Source organism: Antedon bifida, chromosome 7, assembly GCF_963402885.1.
Source record: "Antedon bifida chromosome 7, ecAntBifi1.1, whole genome shotgun sequence".
In the NCBI taxonomy this organism is placed as follows: domain Eukaryota; kingdom Metazoa; phylum Echinodermata; class Crinoidea; order Comatulida; family Antedonidae; genus Antedon; species Antedon bifida.
Genome location: NC_136232.1, coordinates 23517731 through 23536703, shown reverse-complemented (window position 1 = coordinate 23536703; position 18973 = coordinate 23517731). Strand labels below are relative to the sequence as shown.

At 30.3% G+C, this 18973-nt stretch overlaps 2 protein-coding genes and 1 long non-coding RNA gene across 3 annotated transcripts in view; 1 reads left to right on the top strand and 2 right to left on the bottom strand.

The window, feature by feature from the left end:
• Positions 1-18973, bottom strand: part of LOC144848831 (uncharacterized) — a 183539-nt gene that overhangs the window by 24366 nt on the left and 140200 nt on the right. The window lies entirely within an intron of this gene.
• Positions 9914-14399, top strand: LOC144848284 (G-protein coupled receptor GRL101-like). The gene is made up of 8 exons (XM_078704998.1): positions 9914-9921; positions 10394-10471; positions 10686-10757; positions 10928-10930; positions 11439-11510; positions 12257-12331; positions 12987-13058; positions 13376-14399. Exons 1-8 carry the CDS (start codon positions 9914-9916, stop codon positions 14397-14399), a joined length of 1404 nt encoding a protein of 467 aa, XP_078561124.1.
• LOC144848815 (thialysine N-epsilon-acetyltransferase-like) lies at positions 14757-18882 on the bottom strand. Its single transcript, XM_078705752.1, has 5 exons — positions 18763-18882; positions 17121-17283; positions 16286-16465; positions 15959-15999; positions 14757-15857 (listed from the first exon to the last, which is right to left on the bottom strand). The coding sequence occupies exons 2-5, from the start codon at positions 17242-17244 to the stop codon at positions 15687-15689; spliced, it is 516 nt and encodes a 171-aa protein (XP_078561878.1). The 5' UTR covers positions 17245-17283; positions 18763-18882; the 3' UTR covers positions 14757-15686.

Here is an 18973-nt window from a genome sequence, read left to right as displayed (position 1 = left end):
TTATAATAATTCAAAATAAATTTTTATTGTAAATTCCACAATATAAAAATGATTGTAAGTAGGCCTAATCAATATTTCTTTATGTACTAATTTTGTCTTGAGAATATAAATTATTAAAAAATTAATACATAATAATTCAAAATTAATCTGAAATTGTAAAATTTCACAATATAAATATCATAATAATGATTGTTATGCTAAATAATTAGTATTTGTTTATGTAGTGATTTTGTTTTATGAGAATAAAAATCATCAAAATATAACTATAATATTATATATTTTTACATCATTAACATTTTGATACAATGCATGCATTGTAGGATCAATTGTAATAATGGACTAATAATATGTACTTTATGATTTCATGATTATTTACAGTAAAACACATTTTAAAATAAACATTTTTAAAATGTATCCACCATGATTGAACTATTTATTTTTGTAAGATATAAGAATTGAAACTGAATCTGTATTACATATAGATAATACATTTATTATATGGTTGCTATCAAACAATTTTTAATTTGTTGTAGAAATTTTATTTTAACAAAATAAGTTATTAAAATATATCACATTTTTATTTTAACATAGTATATTTTGATATCACTAAAGTACATACAATAGAGTACATGCAGTATAACTACTGTATAATGTACAGGAATGTAGACATTTCAACATTTGAGGTGACAGAAAAACTAAAATAATTTAAAAACAGCTTGGATATTGTGATTTACTTATACTGTGCATTCTTTTTACTTTTAAGGGATTTGATCAGTAACCAAATAAGTACATTACAAGCCAATGCATTTGCTGAAATTAAATTATAAATTATATTACATTGTTGGTTAAACAATGACAATGGATTAAAATTATTATATAATTTCACAATTTGTGATCTTGTAAAAAATATCTTTAAAATCACTAGTTTTTAGTTCATCCACCATGAATGAACTTTATTTTTGTGTAATACATAATAATAAAAAATTAATCTTAAATGTAAGATTTCACAATATAAATATCATTAAATGATTGTTATACTAAATAATTAGTATTTGTTTATGTAGTGATTTTGTTTTATGAGAATAAAAATTATTAAAATATAAATATATTTTATATTTTGACATTAAAATGTTGATACAATACAGTGAATGTATTGTAGGATCAATTGTAATAATGGACTAATATGTACCTTATGATTATTTACAGTAAAAACCAATTTAAAAACCAACAATTTTTTAATTTATCCACAATGATTGAACTATTTATTTTTGTAAGACATAACAATTGAAAGTGAATCTGTATTAACATATTAGATAATAAATTTATTTATTAAATGGTTGCTAAACAAACAATTACATTTGGTGAAGACATTTTATTTTAAGAAAATAAGTTTTATATTTACCACATTTGTATATAAAATGACAAAATGTTTCTAAGTAGGCCAAATCAATATTTCTTTATGTAGTAATTTTGTCTTGAGAATAAAAATTATTAGAAAATTAATACATAATAATTCAAAATTTATATGAAATTGTAAAATTTTACAATATAAATATCATTATAATGATTGTTATGCTAAATAATTAGTATTTGTTTATGTAGTGAGTTTGTTTTATGAGAATAAAAATCCTCAAAATATAAATATGTATTATATATTTTGACATTATTAAAATATTGATACTACACTACTGTATAATGTACAGGAATGTAGACATTTCAACATTTGAGGTGACAGAAAAACTAAAATAATTTTAAAACAGCTTGGATATTGTGATTTACTTATACTGTGCATTCTTTTCACTTTTAAGGGATTTGTACTGGAACCAAATAAGTACATTACCAGCCAATGCATTTGCTGGTTTGACAGCATTGAAAACATTGTAAGTGTATTGCTTATGTTTGCTTACTTTTATCAATTTGGTTTTAATGTAGAAATTAAATTATAAATTATTTTAAATTGTTGGTTAAACAATGATAATGGATTAATATTATTATTTAATTTCACAATTTGTGATCTTATAAAAAAACTTTAAAAATCAATAGTTTTTTCTCATCTACCATGAATGAACTTTATTTTTTATAATATATAATATTTGAAATATAGTTATAGTACCATACTGTATTACCATATTAGGAAAAAAGCAACCTTCTTGAATATTGTAATTTTATTATACTGTTCATTCTTTTTCCTTTGTACGAGGTTGGATAGTAACCAAATCAGTACATTGCCAGCCAGCGCATTTAATGGTTTGTCAGCTTTGACAGACCTGTGAGTTTTTTCATACTATTTGCTACGTTTACTAATTTATATTACTAGATGGTACGCGAGCGAATCGAGCGTACCATCTAGGTCGTGCCCACAGATGGTTCTCGAATACATAGTAATTTCAGCGTTAAAAAAACTGGCGACTTCAAATGTACATGCAGGACAATAATACATGTCGTTTACAGGAACGAATAAATAGACACAGTGATTTATGTACTCAACTAAAATTAGCTTTAATCGTCAATAAATAATTATCTAACTCAACTTAATTAATGTCTTTTTATTGCAATTTTGAAGAATAACAAAATTACATGACAATGGTATTAATGCACTGCAATTTTTTTCATGTTAACACATATTTTGTTATTCAATATGTCAGTAAACACAAGTAAAACACAATTAAAATAAAAAATATTGAAAATTGGAGATTTGATATTGAAATGTATCTTATTATGGCAATTTTGCAAAAGGTCAGTGACCTTTTGACCTCTACTGACCTTAAAAATGGTTCGATTAATTTTATTCAAATTTTATATGATTAAAAAACATGAATGCTACACAACGACACCAAGATAATACTAATTAGATGTTTGATTCTTGGGTTATTGCTATTATTGTTACCCCCTACCCCAAAAAATGTATTTTTATTGCAATTTTTAACAATAAAAAATAACAATTTGTATATAATGAACTGCAATTTTTATCTTGTTAACATATATTTTCTTATTCAATATGTCAGTAAGCACAAGTAAAACACAATTAAGATAAAAAATATTGAAAATTGTAGATACGATATTGAAATTTATCTATATTTTGGGAAAAATTTGCATTTTGCAAAAGGTCAATGACCTTTTGACCTCTATTGACCTTAATAATCTTCCGATTAATTTTATTTAAATTTTAAAAGAGGTATGCTACACAATTTTACTAAGATAATACTAATTAGATGTTGGATTCTTGAGTTATTAGGATAAATGTTACCCCCTACCCCAAAAAATATTAGCAGATAAAACACTGATGATCATTACAAATGACGCAAGTACATACAATGCATCCCTATATTTTTCATGTTAACATCGATTTTTTCACTCTATATGTCCGTGGGAAGAAAATGATACCAAAGAAGTTTAACTGTGTAGGGGGTGCACGGTAACCCCCTCCAGCCCATGGACTATAATGGTCAATTGTTTCTTAGAGCCAATTCATACTTAAGTTGTTTCCTAACCACCAAAGTTATTCTGCGTTTAGGGCATGTGATCCTTCGTACTGTAGGCCTGTCCTCTACTGGCTTTACAACGCTACTCATGCCAGTGAGGGGGAGGGTGGTGGTGTTGGTGGTGGTTTAACTGCAATAATAAAGTCAATTGTACATAATAGACGGCGACTGGAAAGGCTAGCTCATTATGCGTTAAAAAAAAAAGATTCCACAGATTGGGAAAAAATGGATCGAATTTCTGTTATGACTACTTGTCTTTACGACGCCTGAGGGAATAGACACTTGTGGAACAGAGATTGGAATGTTCCATTTATCACAGATCAAAACATTTGTATAAACAATAATAATAATAATATTTATTCGGCAAAAGTTCATAAAGTACATTTTACAATTCATCTTGCCAGGAGCAAGTAATAGGCATGAGCCCAAACAGAAAACTGCTCTTACTCCATCATTACTTATAAAATACAAAAATAACAAAACTAAGTAGCACAAATTAAGTCAAAATAAAACAAAACAAAACAAAGTTATAATGAGATACACCAATTAAAAATAAGCTGCATTGAATAAACAATATAAACAATTACAACTTAATATTTTGAGATAAAATGTTTGGTGAGTTGAGCTTTAAAGTCTGAAATTGTAGCACATTGTTTAATTTCATTGGGAAGTTGCTCCCATAATCAAGGGAAAATGACAAACGATGAATTTAAAAATGTATTGGTCTTTGCCTTCCAATGTATTAACCGCCCTTCACACCTCTCACTTGATCTCACAAACTCATTAAAGGATGAGGGACAGAGGCCATGCATTATTTTAAAACCTAATGTGAGTCTATACACTTTAAATATATCTTCAATACTTAAAATATTTAGGGTCTTTAACCTATATAAATATGAAGTGTCCCAATTTCCTTCTTTTCTGTACATAATTATTCTAGTGGCCTTTCTCTGAACCCTTTCAAGTCTATACATATGAGATATTTCAGTAGGTGCCCACATACAACAACAGTAAGTCACAACAGGTAGTATTAGTGCTTTGTAAAGATTTATAGCATTGCCATCCAAGACATTGCTTTACTACATCTTGAAACAAAACCAAGAAGTTTGCTTGCCTTACTACAAACATAATCTAGATGAGAGTGGCATGTTAATTTACTGTTGATATATACACCAAGTAGTTTGAATTCATGGACTCTTTCCGTTGAATCGTAATTGATATCGTAAGCAAATATGATGGGATCTTTACACCTGGATAAACTCATTGCTGCACATTTTGATGCATTTAATGGTAGTTTATTTAAAACTGACCATTCATAAATCTTATTTAAATCACTCTGTAACTTTATACAGTCTTCTAATTCATGAATAGGTCTTGAAATGGTATTGTCATCTGCAAATTGAAAAATTGAAGATTCTATACCATATTCAAGATCACTCACATACAATAGAAACAAAAGAGGGCCAAGAACCGACCCCTGGGGTACCCCTGATATTACATTCTTCCAATGCGATATTTCACCTCTATAGATAACTCTTTGTTTTCTATGTAAAAGAAAATCCTGAATCCATTTATTTAAACCTTTGTTTAAGCCAATATTGTTAAGTTTCTTAATCAGACGCTTATGGGGTACTTTATCAAAAGCAGATGAAAAATCTAAGAAAATTACATCTACTTGCTTACAATTTTTTGCATCTAAACTTTGAGTCCATGAATGAAACGCCTTAGTGAGTAACAATTCAGTACTATAAGCATGTCTAAAACCAAACTGATTATCTGATAATATACTATTAGCCTCTAAGAAATTATTGATTCGGGTACACACAAGTTTCTCCATAATTTTACAAACAATTGGTGTTAAAGACACAGGTCTGTAACTCTTAAAATCACCTTTAGGTTTTCCATGCTTTTTGAAAACAGGTACAACATTAGCAGTTTTCCACTGTTTTGGTAAAATGCCTTTTTCTAAAGATAAATTAAAAAAGTCGCACAACAATCGTGCTAGTTCTGCCCTACAAACCTTTAGAAATATGGGAAGTAAATTATCAGGTCCTGGAGATTTTGAAACAATTAAATAGTTTAATGCCTGATAAACCTCCATCACATTAAATTTCTCAAGTTCCATATAATGCTGAGGGATAATATCAGAGTTGCAGAGCAAGTCATCATTACCATCATCATCATTATTACTACTGAAATTACTAGAAAATTGATCATTGAACAAATTTGCTATCTCTCTAGCATCTGTTACTATAGCATCATTAATCTTAAAACTTGTGAATCTTGTCTAATTGCCCTAATATATGCCCAAAATTGCTTTATATTTGAAGTAGCCTTATTTGAGATGTCTAGAACATAATTTCTGTGACTACAATATATGGCTTTTTTCAGTTCCTTACTACAACACTTAAATCTATCTGTAGCTTCATTTGTTTTTAAAATCTTAGCCTTCCTATATAATTTTCTTTTCTTTGTACAAAGTTTCTTAATTTCTGTAGTAATCAATGGAAATGATTTAGTCTTATTTCTTTTCTTAATAGGCACAGATTCAGAAATAGCCTTGTTTATATTGTTCATTATACTATCCCAAATATTATTAATATTTTCAAACATAAAACAATTTTCCCAATTAAAATTAATTAATATGCTTTTCATCTTTTCAAAATCTGCATTTTTTAGTGCATATACAGTTTTTGTTATAACTTTGTCACGTTGTTTTGATATCCTTAAACATATCTCAATTGCATCATGATCACATGAGTCAAAATTGTTAATAATTTGACATTTATGGATTATTATTTGTGGATTACTAACAAAAGCCAAGTCCAAAAAGTGCCCATCCCCATTTCGTGTTACATAAGAAGGCTGATCTATTATTTGCACTAGTCCAGTTGCCATTGTTCCTTCTACCAAGCTTCCTGCTTGGGCGGATAAACCATTGTTCACATTTAAACAATTCCAATCAACATGAATATTAAAGTCGCCTATGAGTAATACCTGTTTGTAATCAACAACTTTTGCTTGAACTTTATCTAGATTATCAATAAAGGAATTTAAATATTGAACATTTGAAGAAGGCGGCCTATAAAACACTCCTAATAAAATGTTACCTATATTACTATGACATTCTATCCAAATCAGTTCAAGTGTATCAACATTGAGATGGATTTAAACATGTTTTACAAGCAATTAAAACCCCCCCTCCATGAGAATTTCTATCCTTTCTAAAAATGGTATAATCATTGTTTAAAAGCTGACTATCATATACTGTGCTATCGAGCCATGTCTCTGATATAGCAATGACGTCATGAGACGAAGAAGAAAATCTAGCATTGAAATCTAATACTGTAATTTGTTTTTCACACTTCTTATATTACAATAGAATAAACTTAACATTTTACTTGATTTTGTGTTATCTGAATTTACTATATTATTGCTATCATTACTAGAATCATTGTTTATATTAATTTCATTTAATGTTATGTCATTATCATCAGCACTCTTCATCTTAGCTACATTTATTACGGCTTCATCTACTTTGCCATTTTTTCAGTGTTCAACTTGGCAAAATTTCGCTTTATGTCCTACTTGATTACAAACCCAACACACAACCGCTTTTCCATGTCTGCAAACTCGTCGTACATGTCCACTCTCGCCACAGAAATGACAATTTGCTACAGGCATGATTTGATGATCTCTAGTGTGCGTGCTTCCAGTTCTTCTATTTTTCTTTGGTGATATTATTGACAGTACATTATTAATACTCTTAACCAAGGCTGATGTACCCCTCAAGTTAAGATGTAAACCATGACTTGTAAACTTTGATGAATCCACTCCATATCGCGTAGTGAAAGCTCGGCTGTGATCAATAACAATGTTACCGAAAGAATACTTGAGCATTTCATTTATGTCAAATACGCGTCTGTTTAATGAAAGATCATCAAGTCTCGGGCAAATCGCTGAGATGAAAACCTCGCCTGTTATCCTCGTTTTAAGCCTTGATATCATATCAGTGTAGTCGTTCTTTAGCCTATCCAAGTCAAAGTTGATATCGCAACAGTCATTTGTTCCAGCATGAATGACAACATTTTCTACATTGGTCAGATCGATCTCACAGATGTTTCACATAGGCAATTTGTCTTAATATGCTTCAGCATAGAGTCACCTATTATTAGATTTCTTTGTTGTTTAGCTGGAATTTGTTTAGCTGGAATTTGTTTAGCTGGAATCTGTTTAGCTGGAATTTGTTTAGCTGGAAATTGTTTAGCTGGAAATTGTTTAGCTGGAATTTGTTCGGCTTTCTTTGTAGGCTTTGGTGATACTTTATTTTAAGTAATGTATATTAAAACGTATATTAAATCAATCAAAATAGTATTTTTTAAAGAAAATCGGCCTGTTTTTAACATTATGATGCTGTACTCGAGCTGTTCAACCGGTTTTCAGCTATTAAAAACAATTATCGTAGGAGGAGATAGGAAAATGCGAAGCATCCTCGCATTATTTTCTGCGGGTATTTTTCAAGTTGGACATCCATTAGACAGTGTATACCACGACCACGAAACACCCCTATTTGGGGCAAATCGTTGAACCTAAATTCGTAATTGTCAATAGCTAATTATCTAACTCAATTCAATTAGTAAACATGGTTACATCAGATGGTTAAAATCAGTACCGAAAGTACGAACCAACTTTATATACCATCGAGTAAAAATTCTAGAAATAAACCGCGATTTATCGAATTTTGCCCTTACGTAAATTTATATATAGATTTCACTAATTTAAATCATAGATGTAGAATTAACAATTACAGATTATTATGTATTACCATAAAACCTTGAAAAGAAGGCAATTGCTGTTTCTTTTTTTAGGATTCTTAGGTGGGCTTCTTTTTGAGATATGCTCAATTTTGAAATGGACCTTTTTTTTGTTAATTATAATTGATTAATTGATTCAAAGATAGTTTTATATTTATAAATTGTATTTTACATTGTAGGACAACTATAACAAAGTATTTAATATGTAATTTTATTATTATTATTATGTGATTATAAGTTTAAACAGCCACAAAAAAAACAAACCAACAACTGGTTTTCAATGAATTCACCATGATTTTTTTACATTTTTCATATGATAATATAATAAATCAAAATAACATACAATTTAAGTGAGATTTACTACATTTAGTATTTGTTTATGTAGTGATTTTGTTTTGAGTTATCAAAATATAAATAATTTTTTTTAATATTAACAATTACTCTGTATTTTTTTTACTTTTAAGGATATTGCACATTGGGCAAGTCTATGATTACAGGTATTTTTTTCATAGTTACTCTTATGAATTTCCTTTGATTAATAATTCATTAGTTCAATATATTTACTGCAAAAATGAATGCATAAATGCTACACAGTTTTAATCTTTGCCATTTAATTATTATCATTCCGTTCAGGGTTAAGTGACACTAGCCTACTATCAGTGCACTACAGGTTGCTGTTAAAAAATAGAAGAGATTTTGCCATGACTTGCAACATGCCTATAAAACAAGGCCAACAGCCATTAAGTTGCGTGCTACAATGCATAGTGATACCGGACCGACAGACAGACCGACAGACAGACCATGCGACTAAAAAGGCATAATTTAGACGAATTTTTGAACTTTTTCAGCAAAAACGTGCGCAAATTATCCAATTCGACGTGCTCGTATGACGTAATTTTAAGTCGAAATTGTTTAAAAGTTGGTAAAATTATTACAAAAGACTGCAAAAACATAAATCACGTGAAAAAAGTATGTATTTAACGCTACGTGCGCATGCGCGTAAAAATGTGCGCGTGTATGGGAATTTTTGACATGCTCAAAATGACAAGAAACACGTAGAAAGTTGATTAAAAATTAATTTTGCGCATTTTAAAATTTTAAATGCGCATGCGCGCGTAACTTTCAACAGAAAGCTAGCGCCTGATATAAATTAAACTTTTGCAAAGTTTCAATTTAAAATGTTATTTGGTTTTTGACCTATGTTAAATACGAGAAAATCGTTAAATCGCGCGTAAATCACGTTGCGCAACTCTAACGTCATTCACAATAGGAGGTGCACAATTTCACGTAAATGCCCACATGTTGACATCAAAACAGTTCAAAAAGTACAGAAAAGCGATAAAATGCATAGTGATACCGGACCGACAGACAGACCGACCGACATAGTGAACTATAGAGTCGCATCCACGCGACTAAAAATTGCTACAACAAACATAATTTACCCTTTAAAAGATCCATTCGGTTGGTAATACAAATAAAATATATTTATATTTTTATTTACTGTCACAACATACGGTTGAGATATAATAAACTGTTATATTTTATTTTGTAACATAATTTAGTTTAAAAGGTGGGCTATGAGAACAAAATTTCCATTTTTATACCTTGATATTGAATATGAATGAGTAAATGAATGTGAACAAAACAAGGCTATCAAATTAAAGTTAATTGACAAACATATCTAATTTCTTGTCTTGCTGCTTAAACCTATTCTTTAAAAATCAAAACTTACATAAACATTATTTACATATTTATTGAAATTGCTTCGTTTATTTCTACTTTTTTAATTAATTTTTTATGATTATTTTATTTTATGTGGTTTTCATAAAATGAAGCATCATTCAGTACCATTTCAGTACCTGTTTCATTTCACTGCAGCAGTGGAATCAGGATAAAAAAAAGGGGGGGGGGGGTGGAATGAACAAAACACAATGATATTGAATTAAATTTTGTGATAATTACCCAGTCGGAGAATTAGAATTCTTAGATCTAATCTTTAAATGGTAACTAATGGTTTTAAATTATAGTTCATAGTAGTACCGGTATATATCGTTTTGAATACTGCAATTTTTTCTTACTTACTTTCCGTTTCTTTAGTTCTGGCTGGTTGGAATCTAATCAAATACGTACACTAGAAGCCAATGCATTTAATGGGTTAACATCACTGCGACAACTGTGAGTATTTTTGGGTAGGAATTTTTACAAACTTTCTAGAATTTTCAAATAAAACTAAATTTTTGAAACTTTTTGTTCCAAATTAAAACCAACAGAAATACATGGCACAACATGGTATGATATAATAATAATTATGTAATACATATCGCAAAACATGATGTATTTCCTAATACATGTTCTGCTATTTGGTTAACTACATTGTTTTACCTTGAAGGTGGTTGAGAGATTTCAAAATAAGTACATTGCCAGCAAATGCATTTTTGGGTTTGACATCATTGACATTGCTGTGAGTATTTTTTCATGCTATATACTTTATAATAATGATTGAATTACTTCATAAAAACGAGTTCATGTTTAAATTATGGTATATACAGTAAGTCAAAAGTAAATTTAATCACAAATATGGATGGATGGATATTTTAATTTCTTTTACTGTGTATTCTTTATTCTTTGTAGGAGGTTGGACGGTAACCAAATAAGGAAATTGCCAGAAAATGTATTTAATGGTTTATAGCATTGACAGACCTGTGAGTATAATATCTAAACACATTTATCCCAAATCACTACATTGTACAATAAACAGATGCATGTAGTTTAACATTTTATAATGTGTAATTGAATTTTAATGAAAGATGATGAACCTGGAGCCACTGGTCAACTTGCTTGAAATAACACTTTTGTACTATAAAAGTGTTACTATTCTCTAGCATAAAGGAAAACATTTACAGGGTGGGCAAGTAAAGCTTAAGACTAATTAGCGCAGTGGTTTTGGTTGCCAACAAAGCTGTAAATGGAAGAATAACTTATAAAAACTTTAATCTGAAAACAAAAATAAAACGGGTTAATGCAGTGTTTATATTAAATCAATAAATAATTTGCAACTAACTTAATTAACTGCTCAAGCCCAAACTAGCAAGACCATAATGTGCATTATTTATCATATACTGTGTATTTTTTATCATTTAAGGCGGTTGGATGGTAACCAAATTCACACATTGGAAGCCTATGCATTTGCCGGTTTGGAATCATTAACAGAACTGTGAGTATTTTTTCAATACTTTTACAAACTTCCTTATTTTTAAAAGAAACTTTATTTATTGTTGTTTTAGAACTATTCTATTTATTCCAGTTGATACTGTATGTCATGGACTGCCCTAACATTGCTGTAACACAGGTGCCAATCAACAATAGATTTACAAATAACAATATGAATTATATTATTGTTTATATTTTGAAATTTTGATTCAAAGATCTCTTTTGTCACAATTTTTTTTTTAATGAAAATAATTACCATAATACTGTATCAAACAACTTGGATACTGTATATGATTTTTCTTACTATAAATTATTTTCTTTTAAGTTGTTTTAACATACTGTATCAAACAACTATGATATAATAGTTTTACTTTACCGTGAAATATTTTATTTTGAAGGCGTTTGAATGGTCACAAAATCAGTACATTGCCAGCTAATGCATTTAATGGTTTGACAGCATTAACAACACAAGTGTTTTCTGTTGTTCATATACTTTTATATTTTAAATTACAGTAAAAACCATATTAATGGGACACCTTCAAAACCCAACAACGTTTTTATTGTTTTTGTAATGGGAAAAAATATTGTCCTCTTAGGGGTTGGCCATAGTGTTATAACATATATTGCCCCTCGTTTGCGGAAAAGTGTCTCCTAAATAGAGCTGTCCTACTGTAAATCTTACTCATTATAGTATATTAATTGGTTAAGCTAATTATATAATTAAGGGTCCGTTGATTTATCTTTTAACAGGAACTTAGATAACAACGCTATAACTACCATAGATCCTGAGGCATTTTCTTTTGTTGTTTCATCACTTTCGATTTTGTAAGTTAACACTGTGCAATTTGTATTTTTTTTACTTCTCGCGTGTCCATAACCTAAATTGGTATGATTTATATCAGGATCAATAGAGAGAACATCCACCTTTGATTGCCTCAATTAAATCATCCTTATCACTTTGGCCTATTTTTAATAAACAGTAATTATGTTTATGCACATGTGATTTACCACTAAAATATATTAACTTACTCTTCAATTTCAGAAATCATAGATCCAAATACTTGATAATTGCTCGACTCTATTACATGGTTATATATTGCAGAAATTGATTTATTTTTTCAAAATTGAAGAAATTTAGTGTTAGTTACTTTATACTATCTACTAACAAGTAAAACCACCTTTAAAAATACCAAGCTACAATAACTAAACACTCGAATCTAAACATATTATTAGTTCTGTACATTATTATATTATATTATTATCAATTTATATTATTATAAGAAATGTTATGTATACAACATAAATATATTAAGTTAGTAATGAATGAAAGAAGAGAAAGTGTGAAACATACACAGCTCTAGACAAAAAAAGTTGATACACAGAAAACCACCTCAGAAATAATTAATTTTGGCAACTCTGGTAATTCTTCTTGTACATTCTTAACAATGTTTAATTTAGTGTTTAAATTTGCTATTTTTAGAAAGTTAAGAGGCAACAAGTTAAAGGTTTACAGAGATAGAACTTTTCAGCAATTTACAAGCTTAAAAGAATTGTAAGTATTGATAGATTTACATACACAACTTCAACTTATTATTCATAAAAAGAGAAATATTTTGCCACATATGGCATTTCATACGTATACTATTTGAGCTTAAACACCAAGTGGTGGGCTAACGTAAACAAGACAATAAATACAGACTTAGGGCAAACTTAAAAATATTGCAAAAGATATGCAGATAACATGCAGTTCAAAATTTTGAAATGTTGGTTTTGAACTATTTAAAACATCCCAAAATTTAATGAAATTCCTTTAAGATACAACAAATAATAACTTAGCACTTATTATGTTGCTATATTTGATTCTTTTAGGTACTCGGAATACTCTAGTCTCTGTTGCCTTGTTGGCGCCATCGATGTCTGCGAGCCTTCAGATGCATTTGCATCGTGTGAAGACTTGCTAAAAAATGAACTTCTCCGTGTGTTGATGATGATTATCGGGTTATCTTCGGTCATTGGGAATGTTGTTGTTATCGTTTCACGAAAGTTTAAAAAAGATAATGATATTAACAATGTTAACAAAGTCCAAACCACACTAATTACCAACCTTGCCGTGTCTGACCTGCTGATGTCAGTCTACCTGATCATCATTGCCAGTGTGGATATACATTACAGAGGAAGATACGGAAAGGTTTCCAGAGTTTGGAGAAATAGTGTCCTTTGCAGTTTTGCAGGGGCTATTTCTACACTCTCTGGGCAATGCTCAGTGTTTACACTGATGCTGCTGAGTGTCGATCGAGCTATTAACATTGTTAATCCATTTAGCACGAAACGCCTCAACCGTACAAAATGTCGAATCATTATCAGCTTCGGATGGCTATTCTGGATTGTGCTGAGTTTTCTTCCAGTAATAGCCAATGAATTAAACTTATCGTATTTTGGTGACAATTATTATGGAAAGGAAAGTGTGTGCCTTGCACTACCTTTAACCAGAAGTCGGTGGCCAGGTTGGGAGTATGCTGTTGCTATTTTTGTTGCCTTTAATGGCGTCGGCTTTTTTGTAATTGTACTTAGTTATCTGACAATTTTCTTGTCAGTGAAAAGATCGGGGGCCACTGTCAATAGAAGACAGAGGAGGAAAGAGCAGTTAAAAATGGCGAGAAAACTAGGCTTAATAGTTTTCACAGATTTCTGTTGCTGGGCCCCGATTATAGTAATGGCAATTGGTTCCGAGATGGGTTGGATGACAATTCCTGATGACATATATGTTTGGGCAGCGACATTTATCATCCCCATCAACTCCTCAGTCAATCCGTATCTTTACACAATTGCTTATATGTTTAAGTGCAAAGTGCGTCAACCGGCACCTGTACAGATTCCACTTAATACATTGTAATTTGGCTATTTATTGCATTAAATCTTTGATCAGAGAGTTGCAATTAAGAACTCTCTGCTTTGATCTTGTTTTAATCACATTTTTATCACTGTACCTGTAAACTTTTTACTAATATCATTTAAAAGCATTTTCTTGTACAATTCATATTTTTGTTTGTACTAAAATGATTTAAGAATTTGTTTATGTCAAGATTGTAGAATATTTAATAAATTCATAAATGTAGTTTGCTAATTTTAATTTTCAAGATTTCAGTATATTTATATGCCCATTTAAATTATTCATCAATGTATTTTGGTAATGTTGTTTTATAATTGTCAAGATTTTAGTATATATAATTTATTCAATTTATTTTAAGAAATTCATCTATTCCTAATTAGTAATTTCATTATTGATATGTGGATGTTTCATAGATTCAAACTACTTTATTCATTAATAGTTGTAAATTATTGTTAATTGGTAACTAGTTTGGTGAATAACGCGAGTTCTATCTAAACCATCTATGGTAATTTGGTTTTTATAAATATTTTTTGTCTGAAAAACTTTCAGTATCTTCTAAATACATGATAAGTCAATCTAGTCAAGTTTTAGTTTAAAATTAAATAATATTTGTTGAATCAAAGTATTTCATTTTTGTTTTGGAATTTATAAATGTGACAGCTAATTCGTAAACTCCCATTGGTGACAATAGGACCAACTTTTACTTTCAAAACTTTACAATATTAATACTGAAAATGAATGTTTCATGAGGACTGCTTCTAAAAGAAAAATGTATACGTGACTACGACCTATGACAGACAATTTTGAAAGACTTGATTTGGTGTTTTATACAGGCTAAGAAAAATGGCAGCCATTTTGAAGTATATTTTAACCATCTTAGATTTTTAAAAGTGATTTTCTAGCCAAAATCGGATGCTTTAATACTAATATTTGGGTAAAATTGAGAGAGAAAACGGCCATTTTTTATTTTTAGTTTTTTTTCTTCCTTTTCTCTATTTTTGTTTTTTGTTCAGATGGGTCTTAGGAAGTACAACAAAAATAAATTCTGTTCTAATTTTGTCTCTAGGTCAAACCATAGTTTGACCGGACTAATGAATGGTCTTTCACACATGCTCCAGTCTGGTACAGCAAATTAAACATTTCATGACGAAAATGCGATATACGCGTAGCATCATTTATCGTGTAAACGAATCATGCATGGAAAGCAGCCAGCAGATGTTGAAAAGCCATTACAATATTACATTATTATACTAACATTTCTAAACTGAAAATTGTCTTTAAATAGAAAAATTAAGAATTAGTCACAAATGTTAACAATTGAGGCTTAAACATTGTATACATATGCCAGTCCTCAGTTACTGTTAAATCTATCGAGTTGATTGTTTTATACATATTAATTGCTGGTTTATTCCAACCTAGCACTGCCCACTGCATTCTCTGGCAACCTTTCTCTAAACCAATCTGAAAAAATTATAATGTTGTTATATGGGTTAAAAATTATTTATATTATTTATATATTCATTAATTATTCATGTTTTTCAGTTATTTTTTGACATAATTACCTCAGCAACCCTTCTCATCATAATTCGTCCGTAACCTCTTCCTATAAAATTTAAGTAAATAATAACATTGATATTTTCTTTTTTTGTGACATGCTAATTGACTTTTTATTGAAAGCATTTTTTAAAATAGTAAAACCATTTTTTTGGTTTTGGTTGGATTTCAACTAAGAATATTCAGTTTCCGCAGAGAAAAATAATAATAACATAGTAAGAAATACACATCACTTTAATTTTAACTGATTGCAACCAATCAAAATCTTTGGATGCATTCACATACATTAAAGGTCAGTTAGAAGTAGGTCATAGGTCAGTTAATAGGTCATTTACCTCTGAACTCTTTCATGATATACAGGTCTTCCATATAAACCACCTTCCCCTTCCAAGTACTGTATGTATAGAAGAAAACACTGTAACCAATTACTTTAAATGTCTCTACTTCTGGTCTTTTATATTCCGCTACTATGCAAGACACAATGCTTCCTGGCTCAAATATATCCTTCTGTAGACCTGAAGAGTTTTAACAAGTTCAATAAACATATCACAGGAAAGCTACATTTCAGAAGACAAGTTTACGGGTGCGTGTTTTAATTATGTACACTTTTTTGCAGAAACCTTTATAATATTAAACACTGGCACAGATTAAATTGTTGAAATGAAATAGACAGTAGACTTCTATGACATGCATGAAGTATCATACCATATGTAATTTCAGAAAAGACAGTATAGAAGATTAGATTTTGCGAGTGCCGCATCAGGAACAGTGCCTTAAAAGTGTTTTCCCAAAATAATGGTATTCTTCCGGGCGGAATTTGTATGTGCTCAAAAATTGATTGAAACGATCTATATATTATTCAAAGAGCCATGCTTCCGGGGGCCCTTGGCGGTCCCCAGCCAAATGGTGCTCACTTTGCTCACAAAGTATTTCATTTTTAAAAACTCTCCAGCTTAAATAGTGTAAATTGGTTGTTCAATCGTTTGAGATTATGGTGAAAAAGAGCAAGATTTTAGTTCAGTGGCATGAGAGCTTGCAGTTGGGTAAAACTGAAAGCCTCACTAATCCGTACTGGACATGTATGGGTAATTTGTGCTTAAATTTAGTAATGTTACAGTAGTGTACCCTATTTTATACATACACTACACTACTCCTTAATTTTATTTTTACCTTCAGTAGTGTTTTCTACTTGATCTTCTGAATTTTCAAACACTGCCAATTCCACAATCATCTTCATTATGGCAGCGCAATCCTCCGGTCTTGCATCTCGAATACGGAAGTTGCCATCTTCCATTTTCCTGCTACTGTACTACTTCTTTTTTAACTTGGAAAACTAGTTTATATAGGATATCAGAATGTTTGTAAAAGTTAACAATGCATGACAGCATTAGACATTGAATTTCAATTTGTTATTTCCATAAACTCTTTAATACCTTACTTTATACTGTACAGCATGGCTCTATGCTCTTACAGGAAGATAAACTGAAACAATATTTATTTCGCTTACCTGCTAACTAACAAACTCCTGATTTTATAGAATAATGCAAAATATTTAATAACTAGATGAATGATGGGTTTATTTTGGTGGATCTTTTATCTTTATAAAAGAAAACTAATAAAAATCTGGTCTACAGTAGCTGCTTTAAACCAACCAGAAATAGGTAAAAATCAGGAGGCGATAGAGAAATACTTACATTAACATTTTTACTAATATTAGCAGTCCTGTCCAAATAATGGTGCATATTGATGACGTTTAGTCCATACACAATTCATCATTAGTGTGCCGCTGATGAAATATTTATTTTCCTCATTTTGACAATGCGGTATGGAAGAACATAGGATAACTACCAAAACCGCAAATGGAAGTCATCTAATATTATATGATGTTTGTCATGAAAAGTGAATCATGAAGTACTGCAGGTACTGTATTTTGGGATATATATTTTTCTTTTTTGCTTCTGCTGCAGAATCCAATTTAAAAACATTCACCGGCGGTAATGCTGAGTGACTGTGAAGTCTAATACTTACAGCAGCGATTTCAAGTTACGAGAGGTGACTGCTTATGGGAGGTTCTGACGATATTGGGCCAAAATCATGTATTATGGCTATGCACAATATTTTTCGCCATTCTTAACGCAACAGACCTCTTCCCAATATTCTCCAGCTAATTGTATTTTATTGTTTATGATCAGGTGGTTTATTATTATTTATGATTTTCAGACAAATTGGTCAGTCAAAAGCTGTGTAGTTTTCTCATCGCATCTAAAAAACACAGGAATGTTCTTCACAGAAATATATTTAAAACCGCTTCGAAATAAAGCTACTGTAATATAATAATTAATATATAAAGCACAAATGTATCAAAATTAATACAAATTTTTCTGATGGCCACTTACGGGAGGTAGTTTACCATACAAAAATCTAATTTGTAGTAAAAAAAAAAAAAGTGGCCGACGCCGTGGCTGCTTACTGGGGGGTATAGGCCTAGCCGCTTAATTACAGGAGGTATCAAATGCACTAATTAATTAGATACGAAGAATAAACAAGCTTTTGAAAGCCTCCAAGGAGGTTCAACTGGTCTGTAGGTGCAAAAGTATTAATGCCAAACTCAGTAAATTATTACTCTTTCTGCGTGTCATACATATCCATGTAGCAAGCATCGGAATCGACCACACACATTCAGTCACTTTCTCCTATCGGAAATATAAACCAGAAATGTATAGAGAGGGAAGCTGCAGGCCTACCTAGGCTGATATGGAAGCAAACACTTATGTACTTTATGATATTTTATAAGTCAGAAGCCTTTACTTACTCTACTACTTTTATTTCCTTTGTGTACAGGGTTCTTTGGTGGTGGGAAGGTGATGGTGGAAGTATACAGTTTGAATAAACTGCCACACTACTGCGCGTGTGTCACACGCAAAAGGAGAAGTCTTGATCAGGTGATCAGAACACTTGTCGTATCACGTGATATACTCCACAAACAACAATAAATTTCATCCACGATCTGTTTTTTTTGGGAA